Below are 17,370 nucleotides of genomic sequence, written 5' to 3' on the forward strand. Positions count from 1 at the left end.
GGCCTCCATTATGGAGATACATTGACACTGAAGATGGCGGCACGAGGGGCTTCTAAGAGTCGCACTCCATACTGGCAGGGAGATGCAGGGGGAACCCTCACAGAGGATGACCCTATGGAGATTCCTGGGGCCTCTAACATCGTGTTGTGCTGCAGGAGAGTGGGGACTGAGCCACACCCTCCTGGGTGACCTTGGGTCATTCATGGAGTCACTTCTCTACTCAGTTTCTCCAAATGGACCATGAGGGGTCAGAGTAGATGGTTCTAAATCTAGGACCCTAAGGGTCCTAGGACCTGGTAAGTGATGAATTGATGCAGTGGCTAGAGCAGCAGGCTTAGAGTCCAGAAAACATTTCCTAGCAAGTCACTTCACTCCATTTGCCTCAGTTTCCTAATCTGTAATATGAGCTGGAGAAGGAAATGGCAAACCACTCCAGTACCTGCCAAGAAGACCCCAAATGGGGTCACAAAGACACGTACAACTGCAGATGACAACAACATCGCCAAACTTGGGGGACTTTAACACAAGAACTTGAGATTTTAGAAACGAGTTTTGACCCTATCATATTAAAAACCAAGCTCAAGCCCAGTCGGCTTGTGACATATGATAAGCCCAGGCTTTAGAACGTGGTACTCACCAATCACGAAAATGATCTTGGACGTCTTCAAGTCTTCTGCAAGATCTGTCACATTAAAACATTGGAAAATGATTTGGCTGGAAAGGCTCGTTGGGGATCATGATTTTTAGCGTCTAAGGTATCTAGAAGTCTAAACCTGTTGGGTGGTTTGTTTCTGCTCCTATAGAAGGCAGGGCTTCATCGTCATGCTGAGGGACAAGGAGCCAGGATAGGGAAGGCTTCCGGCGCCATTTTGCAGGGATCTCTCCCACACTGTCCTGGCTGCACTGGCCCCATCCTCCCTTCACGAGGTTGGCAGTACCCTTGTGCTGCCTCGTGCCTTGGACACCCCCAGATTGAGTTGTTCCTGTTCATAGGTTGTTCCCTTTTTTCCCCTTGCCTGCCCCGGGAACCAGGCCTCCAGGTCTTGGCTGGGGCAGCTTACTGGGGAATCCCACCATTGAATGTTGGAAGGGACCTCAGCAGCCATCCAGGAATAGCCACACTGAATGAGACTCTCCCTCATCTCTTCTTTATTTGTCTATGGGGTGAGGGGGGGGAATCTCCAGAACAGAATGGGAGAGCTTCACTTTGAGCTCCGTATCCCTACCCAGCACCTGACCCAGTGCCTTGCACAGTGTAGATTCTTAATAATGAAAGGCCATATGAATATATTTTATCATTGAATGAAACTTACCTTCCATAATGTCCTCCCCAAAAATGTTGATCTCGTCATCTCCCTGAAAAGTGAAATAATTTGCAAATTGAAAAAAATTTATCATAAACATGAGAAAATTTGTATTTTCTTTGAGCTTAATTAACATGGTCACAGAAAAACACTCTGAGAGCTTAACCCTGAGTTACTTCCGCGTCCTTGATGATCATGAGCAGGGGCAGGGACAGATGGTTGGAAAATAACTTCCAAATGTGATGTTCTGGTTCTCATAGAATCTCATTGGTGAGGAGCCTGGGCGGTCTCCCAGGTCCCTCCCTGTGGCGCAGAGCTCTCCAGTGTTGGCCAGACCGGCCGTTGGCCAGCACTCCAGCCGCACCTGGTGGAGGGCCCCACCTGCATACTCACCAGGTGACCCAGAGAAGATTTCACTTTTTGTTTCTTTTTTGCTAAACTCCCTCCTATCTCTCCAAGAGGTCTAGAGATACAGGATCATCTTATGAGCACAAAGCAGAAATTATGAGGACTTTAATATTCCTAAGTCATATCGAGGCTCGGGGCCCAGGCCTTGTTCTTTGTTCCTTCTGATACATTGCTCAAGACAGGGATTTAAATTACCCTGAGACTGAATGTTGCAGAACATTCAATAGGAGAGAATGAATATCAGGGCAATAACTTGTCCTAGGTTTGTCTGTTTGTTTGTTTTTTGTCTGAACTCCCTGGAAAAAGATGAAAAAAAATTGATAATGATAACAATGATAATAATCACAGCATATATTTATATATGGCTTCACTTGAGCCTCCTTGACTTGACCTGTCAAGATTATTATAACAACTGCAAGATTGTTCATCTCCTTTTTACAGAAGAATAAACTCAGGTTCAGAAGATTTCTAACCCACATTTGTGCACCTGGTCCATGTCAGAGACAGGATTGGAACTCAGGCCCCAGGTCCAGGACTTCTTGGGGCAAGGAGCCCTGAATGACTGAAGACTTTTACAAAGCCATGGACCTAATTTAAGCCTGGCCAACAATTTTTGGATGACATCCAGAAGGTGTTGAAAGCAAACTAGAAAAGTGAGGGAATTATAATTTAAAAAATTAAAATTAAAATAAAAAAAAAGAAAAGTGAGGGAGCCTCATTGGGGGAAGGGCTGGACAAGCTACTGTGGAAGGATGGAATGGGACATGGCTTTGTTCTGAGGCAAATTCAAGGAGAGGTTCCAGAGAAACTGGGGAGACATGGATGAGAATCCCAGAGGGAAGTGCCTGGAATCAGGAAGCAATTTATAAAAGACCAACAATACTTACAAATACATCAGAAAGAATTAGGATCTCTGATTAACGTGATAATGACTAGGAGTTGGATGAGAAAGCCTCCACAGTCTCCTGACAGAGAGGAGATGGGTTCATGGGGAAGGAGGCTCGTATGGGGTGTCCCAAAATCTGAGTGTGGTTATAAGCTATGTCTTAAGCCTTCATAGCTTAAACCACCTAATTACTTTTGGGACATTCAATATTTCTCCTCTCCTCCCCTCCATTCTTCTCCCTTCCTCTTCCCTTTCCTTCTCCTTCCTCCCTCCCCTCCCCCTCCCTTTCTCTCCTTCTCCTTTCTTCTCTCTTTCCTGTCTTCCCAAACTCTTTAGCTCTTTAAGTATTGCTGAGAACTATGGCTCTGTGCTGAATAGGCACAATGAGATGGGAGAATCCGATTGTCAGTAAGCTGGGCCCTTGGTGTCTATTATAGGGTGAGCTCAGGCTCTGGTCTGGAAGCAGCACCTTTGATATTCTGGGCAACTGACAGGAATGGTGTAGGTTGCTCTCTCTCTCTCTCTCTCTCTCTCTCTCTTTTTTTAAATAACTTTTTATTGACAGAACCCATGCCAGGGTAATTTTTTACAGCATTATCCCTTGTACTTGCTTCTGTTCCGATTTTTCCCCTCCCTCCCTCTACCCCCTCCCCCAGATGGCAAGCAGTCTTATATATGTTAAATAGGTTACAGTATATCCTAGATACAATATATGTATGCAGAACTGAACAGTTCTCTTGTTGCACAGGGAGAATTGGATTCAGAAGGTATAAATAACCCGGGAAGAAAAACAAAAATGCAAACAGTTTATATTCATTTCCCAGTGTTCTTTCTTTGGGTGTAGCAGCTTCTGTCCATCCTTGATCAATTGAAACTGAATTAGCTCTCTTTAACAAAGAGATCCACTTCCATCAGAATACATCCTCAAACAGTATGGCTGTTGAAGGATATAATGATCTCCTGGTTCTGCTCATTTCACTTAGCATCAGTTCATGTAAGTCTCGCTAGTCCTCTCTGTATTCATCCTGCTGGTCATTTTTTACAGAACAATAATATTCCATAACGTTCATATAGATGGTGTAGGTCTCAACAAGAATGCCTCCTTCCCAGAGTTTTCCGTGGCCCTTTGGCACTTTTGTAAGTGTGTTTTATGAATGACTTGGAAATAGTCTCCTAAGAAACAACCACCATTTGACTTAGGTGTGTGATGAGGGGAAAGACAGGGAGAGAGGACTGGGGTCCCTGTCTCCCACTTTTGGCGTCTTTCTGACATTGTAGATGACAAGCTAAGTTAGTAAATATTCTGAAGAGACTTAGGATCCCAGGGAAAAGTTAAAAAACCCTCAGGTTCAGGAGAACCAAGGACAGTGGGGGCAGGCCAAACTTGGCAGTCCGTCGTTCAGAGGGGCAGGTTGGTGGTTGTGTGTGTGTGAAGGGTTGGTTCACACCCTGTCCCTAATATATCCACACTATGTAATTATGGGAAGGCCAATCTCTCAAACTTGTGTCTGTGCAAGACAGCGTGGTCCTTCAAGATTCCAAGTCTACCCTGCATCCCTTGGGGCCATACTTTCATTTGCCAATGAGAAGTTTGGAATTTTCCACTGTGAAATTTTCATATTTCTGTGATGAAAAATATACATAGTTGGGGCACCAGGATATTCTGTGGATTTCACACAAAAGAGGGATTTATTTGAAAAGTATCAGGATTTTAATAGTGAGGAAGTAAAATGAACTCAAGCCATTTCCCTCCCTCATTACCCAAATAGGTTTTACTTGAATGCTTTCCTCCAACAATCCAAAAATGGTAGTACGGTTGGAGGGTGGTTGACAGATTCTGATTCAAAATGTACACAAATAATAGTAAATCATGTTTATGGGGTAAAGAGGCTCTCACCAGGTTGGCCACAAAACAATGCATTTTTCATCCATGACAACACACATTTCTTTTTTGACCTCTTGTATATGATGAGTTGCCTGAGGGACATCTCCCAAATGTCCCCTAAGTTCCTCAAACTTATCAAGTCCAAAAGAGAACTCATCCTCCTCTCCTCAGTGTCCCCTTCCTTCCATGTTTCTATTTCTGTGGAGGGTGAATTGAAGAATATATTTGAATTTGAAGAACATAATATGAAGAACACATTTGTAGGTAGACCCCCTATAGAGGCCCCTGGGAAATGTAGTTTGTGATCTCTAGAGAGAAATGTGAAGCAGGATGAGGTTCAGAGCAATTTGGGAAAAGATGGAAGATTCTGGGAAGATGCTAGAGGTCAGAAAATTGCATGCTCTCGAGATCTTCTCAAATCAGACAAAATATCACCTCAGGATGAAGATAGATTAGCAAAAATCAACAAGAATTGGGGCAAAACGGTCCCAGAATCAACCTGGGACAACAGGAAAAGATCCAAAGAAAGATATCAGGATGGAAGTTTGACCCAAGTGAAGTGTAAACATCTCCAGGCTAGCTCTGTTGAAATAGCAGGCTGTACCTTGTAAGCAAGTGAAAAGTAGCTGGATTGGGATGTAGCTTTGGCTCTAGCCGCTAGAACTTTCAGCTCTCAGACAGTGTGAGGAATTGAGTGTCTGAGTCAAGGATGACTGAGGGAACTTCTGCTGACAATGAATGCTAGGCCCAGATATGGCCCTGGGCAAGAAGGAACTAGCACACTCTGCTAAGTGCAGAAGCAGGGAGGCAGTGCTGGCTGCTGGCACTTATAGGAGGGTGGAGTTCTTGGTTTTGGTTCCAGACCAGAGGAAGAATTTAAAACGCACCTGGGGCTAGAGATACCATCCCTCATCCCCCAGGATTAGATTATAATAAGTGATTTTATATATATAGTGATTATAATAACAAGCTGCTAAAAATTAAGAAATGAGCAGGCAAAAGAAAAAGAGCTCAATCATAGAAAGTTGCTATGGGAATAGAGAAGATTAGGGTTCATCTTTAGAGGAGGATACTAAAGCAAAAAAAAGCCTCTCATCCCAAAGAGTAATGTGAAATGGTCCCTGGCCCAAAGAGAATTTTTAGAAGAATTAAAAAAAAGACTTTAAAAACCAACAAGAACGATCGAGGAAAAACTAAGGAAAAAAGAACAATCCAAGGAAGCCAAGAAAATTATGAAAAGACAGTCAACCAACTAGAAAAGGAGATCCAGAATCTTAAGGAAGAAAACAACTTCTTGAAAACTAGAATTGGGCAAGGGGAAGCCAACAACATTATAAGAAACCAAGAAATAATAAAACAAAATAATAAGAATGAAAAAACATAAAAAGATGTGAAATATCTCATAAGAAAAACTGATTTGGAGAACAGATCAAGAAGAGACAACCTAAGTATAATTAGACTACCTAAAAACTGAGATCAAAAAAAGACTCGATACAATAATATAAGAAATAAAGAAAATTGCTCTGAAGTTTTAGAACAAAAGGGGAAAGTAGAAATAGAAAAAAAATCCATTGATCATCACATGAAAGAGATTATAGGATGAAAATTTACAGGAATATCACAGTCAAATTCTGAAACCCCAACACAAGGAGAAATATTATGAGTCAAACAAACACAAAACCAAAAACTAATTCAAATACTTTGAAGTCACAATTAGAATTACATAAGACCTAGAAGCAGTTACACTAAAAAACCATAGGTCTTGGTACACTATATATTAAAGAATAAAAGAACTAGAATTGCTGCCAAAAATATCATACGCAACAAAGTTAAGTATAATTATGAAAAGAAAAAAAAAAACAAATATTCAATGAATTGACAGACTTTCTGGATTTTGCTGCTAAAAGACAAAAACTTAGTAGAACGTTTGACATGCAAGATCCAGGAGAAATATAAGGAAAACATCAAAGACCAATTTCAAGGAACTCAATGAGGACAAATTGTTTACTTTTTCTATGTGGAAATCTAAACCATATGTCAAAGACTGTCATTAATAAGTAGTTCAAAAGAAAGATTGGGGTAGATCTGAGTATGATGTGATTCTAAGAGGCAAAATGTCAAAGAAAAAGGTAAAAAGAGTATTATTTCATACAAATGAGGTGCCAGAGGAAGAACTGATACAGAGGACTAATTGGGGTTGTAAATTCTATTCCCTATTCTCACTGGGAATGAGTTAAAGAGGGAACAACACTCATATCTAGAAGGGTATAAAAGTATTCTAAATTTATAAAAAAATAATAGGATGAGAGGACAGGACAGGGGTGGTGGTACAGAAGGGCATGTAGAGTAATAGGAATGGGGTAAAGAGGAAACACTATATATTTAGAAGGTTATAAAAAAGTCTTCTAAATTCAGAAAGAAACAAGAGGATAAGGAGATAGGGTTGGGGGGGATTTTTGGAGAGGGAATAAGTTAGAGAATAGAAGGACAAAGTAATGGATAGAAATAAAATAGAGGAATGAGAAGGAATATAGGGAGAGAAGGATAGTGAAAAAATAGGAAGGAGAAAAATATACTATAAGAAATGATAGCTTAGAATGCAAATGGAATTAATTCACCTATAAAATGGAAATTGATAGATTAAAAAAATTGGGTAAAGCTTTGAAGTGAAGAGAGAGAAAGAGAGAGACAGAGACAGAAAAAGACTGAGCAACACACAGAAACAAAGAGAGAAGGAAGGAGAGAGGGAGGTAAGAAGGGGAGGTTTAGGGGCACTTCTATGGTCCCTGCAACAATAGGGAGAGCAGCTTCAGCAACTGGGACCCATGGGCGGGTGTCTACAGAATTCCCAGAATAAACACATCCTTCTCCATCACAGGTCTGCTAAGACCCCAGCACCAGCTCAGGATCCTGAGGGCAGAAGTTCAGATAGTTCAGGATAATGGCTGAGTTTGAAGGAATGAAGGAATCAATCAATACCCCATTTAATTAAGTGACAAGATGCTACAGTCAGATTTCTCTGAAAGATGAGATCAACCAATCAATCAGTGAAGTAATGTCAGTCCTAAGCTGGTCAGCTCCTTTGAATAAGGTAATAACAATAAAAGACTTGGGAGGAGAAGATTCCTTTGGCCATCTGCTAAAGCCTATAGAGCCCAACTTAGAAGAAGACAAAAGATGACAAAAGAAATAGGTAAATATAGTTATCAGAATACTTAAAAAAACCCAAAAAAACCTAAACATATTTGTGGCCCCTAGGCTAGGAATCTCTGTTTTATATCATGTTTGAAAAGTCACTGATTATTTTGTTTCATTGATTTTAATTTAGATGTCCCTGAAAGCCATCATCTGAAGTGAAAGATTTTTTATTGGTGTGGGATGACCCACAGCTTTGGAGATGGCCACATTTGCACAGGTGGGAGACAGCAATGTGTCCCTAGAAAGTGAAGGACAATAGCTTTCCCTTATAAATTTAATTTTAAGATTTGTTAATTGATTCCTTTTGCATCACAATCATTTTGGACATACCTTTACTCAAACTAGTGAGCTTTCATTTGCAATGGAGATCCAAGAAAAGGTCATCAAAACAAACCAACTGACCTTTTGTGAGAATACATGCAACATTCTCCACACATGGTCCCCCATCTCTTTAAGTAAGGACAATAATACACTAGCTTATTTCTTCTCTGTGGCCATAAGCTTAACTCCCCAAATTCAAATAACTTGCATGCCAGTCCCCAGAGTCTTGAGTCTTGAGTATAAGAGTGGACTCAGGAAGACAACTCTGCCCTTCCCCCAATGGGGATTCTTGGCAGAGTTGTCTAAAATAGGTTTTGGGGATAGAAGATTCTCATATGGGATTAAAAACAAAATGTAGAAGGACTGTCCAGTCCTAAGAAACATAGAGGCTTGGGACAGAGACAATGGTCTTTTTCTAGAAGGAGGAAGGAATTCAAAAATAGATTAATTGTTCCTAGGCTCTCATTAGTTGCTTTATGCAACTAATTCAAAGGAATTGAAGTTCTTGGAACAGACAGACCTGCTATCTCTGAACATAGTTCTAGATAGCAGTAGCTGCTCTGGGTCACACCAGGGACTCATTGTAAGTGCTTCCCTCCTGTCCTGAATCCCTCCTCTCTAACCAAGACCCTCTTGCTCAGTGTTGGGGAAGATGGCTATCCAAACTGATGAGGAACTTTCCATCTATACAGTCTCATGGGATTAGATTGGACCCGTTCTCCTGTGCTGTTGTGATCCTTTGGTATCCTGACTCTCTCCGGCCTAGATCAGATTGGGGAAGTTGGATGGCACAATGGGATGTGGGAGGGCATCAGAACTATCTGAGCTGGGACTCCTGCCTCAAATGCTTATTAATCTGTCTGTGCCTGAGAGCTTTCTCTTCTGTAAAGAGGCAGGGGATAATTGTAGCACCTCCCTAGCAAAGTCTTGGTAAATATCTAGCAACCAGCTCTCTGGAAAAAAACAAAAACAAAAACAAAAAACTAGCAGACTTTTAAGTTTAATCTGCATTTCCCTCATCACTTTCCAAAGCCTAGAAATCAATAGACTTGTAGTTTTTGATCTGTAGTCTGCCTCTTTCTGAGAGTAGAAATGCTTGCACTGAACATGAAAGCAGTGGCTTTTGGGAGCCTCCAAGAGCTGATACCAGTCCACCCTGCTCCTGCCTCCCAAACTCCCAGTCCCACCCATCTGGCCTGCTGCCTAGATTATTGAGTTTCATTGTTTCTGATTTGCCCTTGTTTAGTATGTTCCATTGAGCTATCTCTCTATGCTTTAATTAATACTAGATGACTTTGATGATTACTGCTTCAATATATAGTTTAAAGTGTAGATGTGTTATTCCCCTTTAGCTCTATTTCCTTAATATTCTAGATCTTTTGCTTTTTTTTTTTTTCAAATTTAAAATTTTCAAATTAATTTTATTAAAGTTTTATAAAGTATCCCTAGATAAAATCTGATTGATGTAGCATTAAAATGTAAAATAATTTTGTCAGTATTGTCATTTTTATTACCTTGTCAAAGGTAATATTCTTCCATTTATTTATTTCTTTAAGGAGCATTTTGTAGTTGAATCTCTATAATTTGTGTGTGTATGTGTGCTCATGTGTATATCTATGTGTGTGTATTTGAGAGAGAGAAACACACACACACACACACACACATACACACACACACACACACAGAGCCAGACATAGATATAGAGAGACACAGAGACACACCCACAAAGAAACAGAGATAGAGAGCATGGATATAATTTAGTAAATCACTGAATAGAGACACAGTGGTTATGTGTCTTTACATATATATAGTATATATACATACTAAATACTTTTGTATCTGTCTACTTCTGTACATATGTATCTATTTCTACCTCCCTATATGTATGTACACACATATATATAATATAAGCATGTATCTCCCTACTTATGTATGTATCTCTCTACTTCTGTATATATGTGTCTATCTCTATCTACTCAGCTATGTGTCTATGTATGTAGCATCCATGTTTCTAACTACTTATGAATCTATTTGCCAATGTATGTATTTATTTATCTCTACTTTCCTATGTATGTGTGTGTATGAGTGTGTATGTATGCAAGTATCTATCTATCTCAGTCTGTCTGTATGCATCTATTTACCTACTTATCTCCATATGTATGTATCTATTTCCATATGTATATATGTATGCACATATCAACCTAGCTATGTATTATGTAACTACCTGCATATCTATCTACCTCTGTATATATGCATGCATGTATTTATTTACCTACCTAGCCTGTATCTATCTACCTATGTAGCTATTTATCTATACACGTATGTATGTATCTAATTGTCTGCCCTTGTATTTATGTATCCTTCCATCTATGTTTACCTATTTCTGGATGTGTGCATGTATCTCTTTCCCTATCTATGTATCTATTTACTGCTGCATATATGGATGCATTTACCTCTGCGTATATTTTAGATCTACCGACCTATGGATGTCTGCATGTATCTATTTACCTCCCTATGTATCTATTTCCTTAGCTATGTAGCTAACTACCTCTCCATGTATATACCTATGTTGCCATCCATATCTACCCCCTTATGTATATATGTATGTATGCAGGCGTATGTATCTATTCACTGCCCTAAAACCCGGACTATTTTCAGGTGGTCGGTTTTGGAAGTTAGACATAACTAGATTTCATCATGGTCTATTCATAGGGCCATAGATTGAGAGCTTGAGGTCATGTGGTCCAGAGGTTTCAAACTGTTGAACCCTGGATAATAAGCCATAGTCTCCCTCACCTTCCTTGCAATTAGGACTGGGAAAATCGAGTTTAGAAAAGAGCCTAGGAAAACGCTGAAGCTTCGACCCTCCTTTAGATAAACCTCCAGGCGCATCATCTCGATCCTTGCTAGGATGATCCCCCCTCCTTTTGAGTACTGTCCCTCCCCTCCCTATCTCCTGCTCTCTACACCTATCCTGTCAGGTTTAAGTTGTGATCCTTTCCTGGAATTATGGCTTGTCCATCCTGCCAGTATCCTTGCCCCTCCTTATCTGCCTTTGTTTCCCCTAAAGCTGCAATGTGTTAGGATAAAATTGTATACTCAGGTTATGTATTCTGTTTGCAAACCCTAGTTAGCGAAAACCTTGTATAAGCTCTCGTCTCTGTTTATCTGCACCGAGCGCGTTGGACTTTAGTTCCATTCGGTCAGCTAGCTTAAACTCTCCACATAAAAAAAAAAAAAAAAAAAAAAACAATCTCTACTTGCCCCAGTTTCTCTGGTATTATAAAACATGTCCCCACTCCCACCCCAGAGGCTTACAACACTCCTGAGCACATCTTGAGCCAGATTTATATGTAATTGGGGAACACCTAACAGAATAACAATAATTACTGTCTATTCTGTTATTGTAACAGAATTAACAATAGGACACGGATGATGTTCCTTTGTAGCTTTCTAAGTCAATACATGGCCCACAGGTTAATACATGGACAGTTAGGTGGCTGCTGTTTTTATTTGAATCCAACCCCACTGTTATAATATGGCCCTGTTATTTTTCAGTGAAGGAGACTGAAGTTGGAGGTCAGGGAATTAGACCTGGGTCACACAGATAATTAATGCCTGAGATGGGGTTTGAACCCAGGTCCTTTGCTATTGGCTAAGCCAGAGTCTTGCTGTCAGAGTGACAAAAAGCTCAATTGTAGCTAATGCCATGAATTGCTTTACACACCTTTTGTGGTATTTAGACAAGAGCTGAGATTCCTATTATTCAGGGAGACAAAAATATCGGAGAGAACGCTCAGAGATGTTGCAGGCTTTGTGAGCTCGGAAAGTTAGTTCCTTATTCCAGGAAAGTATGAGCTGCACTCTTGTTTTTCCATTGGATTTTTTTTAGAGCTTAATTGGATAGTTCCCATGGCAACCAAAGATCAGCAGAATATTCTGTCTTCAGTGAAGTGCAGACCAACATTTTTCATCTGCCTGAAGTTAAAATATTTTTTCTCCTCTGTAACAAAAGCTTGTGTTGGCTTTTTTCTTGGATGAGGCTTTCTTACTGTATCTAGGAACCCGAGAGAGCAGCTTTTCTCCTTAAATGAGAACATTCTGTTCTAGAGACAGAGGGTCTGGGATGGTCACCTGGAAGAACATCAGTGAAGGGCAATGAGCACCCCAGCCAATGGCACTGAAGGATGGGCAGGGGTAGGAGTGCAGGGAGCGTGGACCAGCTCCCTTCTGGGAGGATCTTACAACAGAGTGACCCAAGCTTTTGGTCAGACTATTATTAAAGGCAGAGTCCTGGCAATCAGCCCCTGACTCAAAGAGTTGCAAGGAAGCTCCAGACCCATCTCCTTGCCTTTAGGACTGTCTCTGGGCAAAGCTCCATAGAAACCTGCTCAAAAGAAGATAGAGCTTTGGCCTCCTGTTTGGAAGGATTTCTGGGGAAGACGCCCATTTTCTGACTCCAGGGATCATGGCGGATCAACAGCCTCCCAAGTTCTATTCTGGGCCCTCCAGATTCCTTATCTACATCTTTGGGGTGGAGAGGGAGAGAAGGAGCAAAGGGCGGTTCATCAGCAGAGCCTAAGGACTGTGTCTCAGTTAGCTCTAAAAAACCTTAATTGAATGTTCATTCGGAACAATAAAATCTTTTATTTGGGTCCAATTAATCCGGAAGTCTAGCGGAGGCTAAGATTTCTCTTTGTACTACAGGAGACAATCGGTTTCCCGTAACTGAGAAACTATGAGGCTGCAGGGGGAATGACTAACCTACTGGTACATCCATCACAGATTCTAGTCTTTCCTATTTCCGTTTTCTTTTGCCAAGAGAGCAACTTGTTTTATTCAGCTGGTTTCTTGTTATGCTAATTTGGAAACAACCCCTCCAGGGAGGCAGAAGTGGTTTACATAGAATTAAGATGCTAATTACAAATTATTCTCGGTCTGGAGGGCAAATGCCGAATAAAATGTTTAGGGTTCACGGAAGTCTCTCAATGAATTGGAAAATGATGTGGAGTAGAAGGGAAGAGTCCTTAAACTGTGGCTGTCATAACTGAATGTGAGGGTCACAAAATTATAAATCCTTAGTAGTAAATATTTTATTTGTATGTCTATTTTATGTATCTCTATATTGGGAATCATGTAAACATTCTCAGGAGAAAAGGGGTTGCCAGATTAGAAAAAGCTGAAGAAGACCTGAGTTCCAATTCTGATTCTGACCCAGCCCAACTATAAGAGCACAAACTGACCACTGCTTTCTTGCTCTTTAGCAGTCCTATCTGTAAAATGGGGGCAGTAATGTTAGTTCTCTTACATGGATGTTAGTGAGTAAAATGGTGGATGAGGTTCCAAGATCTATATAAATGTGAACTACTATTAAGATTTATATAATAATCAGGCTGATTTCCTCCCTCTCTTTAGCTGGTCCAAATGAATATGATTTTTATCATATTAAAAACCAATTCTTAGACATATCTCATAAGGTTAGTCTTGCTCTCTGTGTTTTCTGAAAGATCTAATTTCCATGTTTTTTTTTTTTTTTAATTTAGAGTAGCTAGATATTTACTAGCTGCCTGACCTTGAGCAAATCAGTTAACTTCTGTCTTCCTCAGTTTCTTCAATTGTAAAAAAAAAAAAAATGGGGCTGACAACATCTCTGGATTGCTGTGAAGATCAAATGAGCTTTTTGCATAGTGGCTGGTACATAGTACCATTAATAATAAATGCTTGTCCCTTTTTTCTTCTCCTCTGGAGTGGATATCAAGCTAGCTGCTCTGTTCTCTCTGACATTTCCAATGTGATTTTAGCTTTCGGATGCCTTTGAAACTCACTCGTGACATGTAGGAAAAGCAGACACTAAGAAATGATTTGCTGAAGATTTTCCTCATTGGTTGCCTCTCAGTGGAGGACACTTCCTGCCCACATTTTAGCACGAGTGTCTTTTCCAGGGTCCTTTGAAAACTTCTTAGGTGATTTTCAATTAAACTCCCATGTTGGTACAAGAGGCCAGTCACGACTGGAGTGTGGTAGAGTGGACTGAATCTACTCAAAGCGTGGGAGCTGAACCTTGCCTCGGACACCAGCTGCCTGACCATGGACGGGTCATGGAATTTCTTGGGGTCTCAGTTTTATTCTCTGTGCAATGGGCATGAAAACTGTAATTGTAATGCTGGAGAAATTGAGGCAAGACAGAGATTAGAGGTTTTTTATATTTAAATAGGGGCAAAATTGGGCTGGCGAAGCCACATTAACCAGTTGGCTTGGATGGGACTCTTGTCTCAAAGCATCTAGCAATGAGTGAGTAATTCCAGAGACTTTTATAAGGCTCCAGTGATTAGGGAAACAAAGGAAAGGGGGGGAGGGGCAGAGCACTGGTGAGTGGAAACTCCAGGAAGGAGCATAATTTTTTTAAAAATTCTGACAGATTTGGGGTGAAGAAGGAAGAATCATACATTCTGATAAGTTGGGATGAAGGAGATAGGAGATAGGAAGTCTGAGCCCAGGGATGCCCAAGCATTGAGATAAGCCATGTGGAGTTTTATGATTCTTGGGGATGCCAGAGTGGCCAGAGTTCCACAGCCCTAATTATCTCAGTCCTAATGGCCAGGAAGTGGGGTTGCCACCAGGGAAAGTGAGGTAGAACATACTGTCCTGAACAAAATTATTATGGCCACTCTTCCTCCTCCCCTTGCCATTAGGGTTGAGAAAATTAAAACCTCAAAGTTCTGGCCACTTTACATTTCATTGCATCATAAAAATCCAGGTGCATTATTGATCCTTGCTGAGATAACTCCCCTTTGAGTATTGCTCCTCTCCTCTCCCTCTCCTGCCTCGACCTTCGTATCTTGACCTTTATCCTGTCAGGACTAAGTTATAATCTTTTCCTGGAACTATGGCTTTTCCACTCACCCAGTGTCCTCACCCCTCTTTATCTGCCTTAATCTGCCATATATCTTGTGTAGCTAAAAAGCCTATAAAAGGTCCCTATTGCAATTGCTCAGGGTTGAATGATTTTTGAACATGAGTCCCATTCAACCGGCTAGTCTAAACTCTCCACAATTAAAATATTAAAAAGCAATCTCTGTCTTGCCTCAGTTTCTCCAGCATTACAAAACCACTTTTACCTAGTTCTCGCTTCCCGAGGTTGTTGTGAAGTTCAAATGAGAACCTCTGTGCAAGAATGCTTTGCAAACTTTGGAGTGCTCTGTTAACTAATAATACTAAAAATAGCAATGGTCATAATGGTACCAGTTTTAATGGTTAATAATAATAAAGTACGTTTATGTAGTGTTTTAAAGTCCACAAAATGCTTTACAAACATTGCCTCATTTGATCCTCACAATAGCCCTAGGAGGTAGGTGTTAAGATCCCCATTTTACAGATGAAGAAACTGAGGCAGGCAGAGGCTTAAGTGAATTGCCAGGGTCATACATCTAGGAACAATATTGGGTCCTCTGGTCTTCCTGATTCCAAATCCAGTCTTCTATCCATTGAGCCACTATGTTTTCTGTTATTATTATAACTAATAATAATAACCTTTATTACTTAATCCTTTCCTTTTTCATGAAGAAGTCACATTGATGACAAAATAAATCCCATCTGTGTGTGGGTAGGATATCTAATGATGGGAGCAGTGAGAATACAATGGAATAATCCATCCACAGGATTCTCTTTGCTTCTGACATTTTCCTTGCTGGTGATGTTTACTGCTATCTTTAAACATTTTCCATCTTGTTTTTCCTTTACAAAGAGAGAAGCTAGCAGCGAGTTTGGTTCAGTGGGTTTCTTGACATGGCCATCTGGAAAATTTCCTTTCATCTCCCATCTATTTGTTTTCCGTCTCTGTGCTGACCCCATTCACCGGGCATACTTCCCTCGTTTGACAACGATCTTCGGTTTTGTCCTTGGTCTGCTTCATCGGGGAAATGAATATTCAGGATCCTTTTCTAGAATGTTACAGTTCTTTCTTGGTGACCTTATCAACAGACAGAAGATGGAGGCTGCTCTGAAAGCCATGGAAAGGTGCCAGTATCTACTAGAATGCTTGGATCCTTTCCCTGACTATGTCAATATTTCCTTTGGGCTTGAATGTATGCACGACAAACCACAGATAGATCAAGGCCTAGATTCTGGAAATGAGATCAGTCGAGTGTCAGTGACTCAGAATCCTCATCCCTGCCTTGCCAAGAACAACTTCCTAACCCAAAAGAGCTAATTCAGAGAGGAACGGCCATGATACTAAGGAGTCGGCCTTTGAGCCTTGAGTTCTCCTCCCCTCTGGACCTTTTCCAGAAGGATGAGTGACCTGGTCCCATCTCTCCCTCCCTTTCATGGCCAAACCTTTAAAAAGTTGTGAACTTATGACGCCATCATTTCCTCCTCAAGGAAATTCTTCATAACCTCCTTTAATCTGGTCTTTTACACCAAGCCCTTCTTTCAACACTTGCTGCCAGTGACCTTGCCACCAAAACCAAAGATCTTTTCTTTTATCCAATCAGCAAGCATGTTCTCATCATGCTGGGCATTGTATTAACCACTGAGAGTAAGAGACAAAAATGGAAATCCCCGATCTCCAGGAATTTTTGTCCCCTTTCACCTCTCCATTGAGTATGCTCTCTTCCTTTGACTTTTAAGATACACAGGACACTAGGTGGGAGGGAACAAATCTGGAGGAAATTAGTTCAAAGCCAGAAGTAGCAACATCATGGTGGGTAGTGGGCTAGAGAAGGAGTAAAAAGGGCCAATGACTGGCAGGATGTGAAGGAAAGTTGGGCTTTCAGCCAAGGAGGCCAGATTAAGTCAGATTAATTGAGGGAGGTAGATGGTTAGTAACTCCCTCCTCTGGCCAATTTGCCTCTGTAATCCCTGAAGCTCTGGAAGGGAAAAGGGTCCTCTCTTCTCTAGGAATTGTGTAGTCACAAAGTCTCCATCCTTTCTCGGTCCCATCAGTTCTGACCCAAATGGGATCAGAGGGCGTGGCCATCCCAGCAACCACCTACAACTGCAGTGTCATCCTTGACTTTTCCCTTACTTCCCATACCCAGTCACTTTCCAAATATTTTAATTCGATCTCTTAATTTATCTTTTGTTAATCTTATCTTTTCTTTTGTATCTTAACTTTAGTAAAAGAAAACATTTGAATTGATAAGCATTGATAGTCTCTTTTCCACTTTCTCCTCTTACTTAGAGAAAATATCTTAATTCTTGTAAAATGAAAACATTTCAATTAATAAACATCGGCTGTCTCTTTCCCAGCTTACTGAAGAAAAAGAAAGACCCATGTGACAAAGACGTGTGGTCCAGTAAACAAATTCCCTCCCTGGCCATGGCCACAAACAGGGACTCATGCCATTCATCGGCAAGTGCCCTTTCTC

General features: G+C 40.8%; 1 protein-coding gene across 2 annotated transcripts in view; it reads right to left on the reverse strand.

The window, feature by feature from the left end:
* Window positions 1-17,370, reverse strand: part of AK5 (adenylate kinase 5) — a 153,941-nt gene that overhangs the window by 23,785 nt on the left and 112,786 nt on the right. For both annotated transcript variants that reach the window (XM_051999387.1, XM_051999386.1), the window contains exons 9-10: window positions 1,314-1,356; window positions 638-682 (exon numbers count right to left, since the gene is read on the reverse strand). In XM_051999387.1, the coding sequence (XP_051855347.1) occupies window positions 638-682; window positions 1,314-1,356 (88 nt within the window). The remainder of the gene's footprint in view (window positions 1-637; window positions 683-1,313; window positions 1,357-17,370) is intronic.

Source organism: Antechinus flavipes, chromosome 4 (genome assembly GCF_016432865.1).
Source record: "Antechinus flavipes isolate AdamAnt ecotype Samford, QLD, Australia chromosome 4, AdamAnt_v2, whole genome shotgun sequence".
Taxonomy (NCBI): domain Eukaryota; kingdom Metazoa; phylum Chordata; class Mammalia; order Dasyuromorphia; family Dasyuridae; genus Antechinus; species Antechinus flavipes.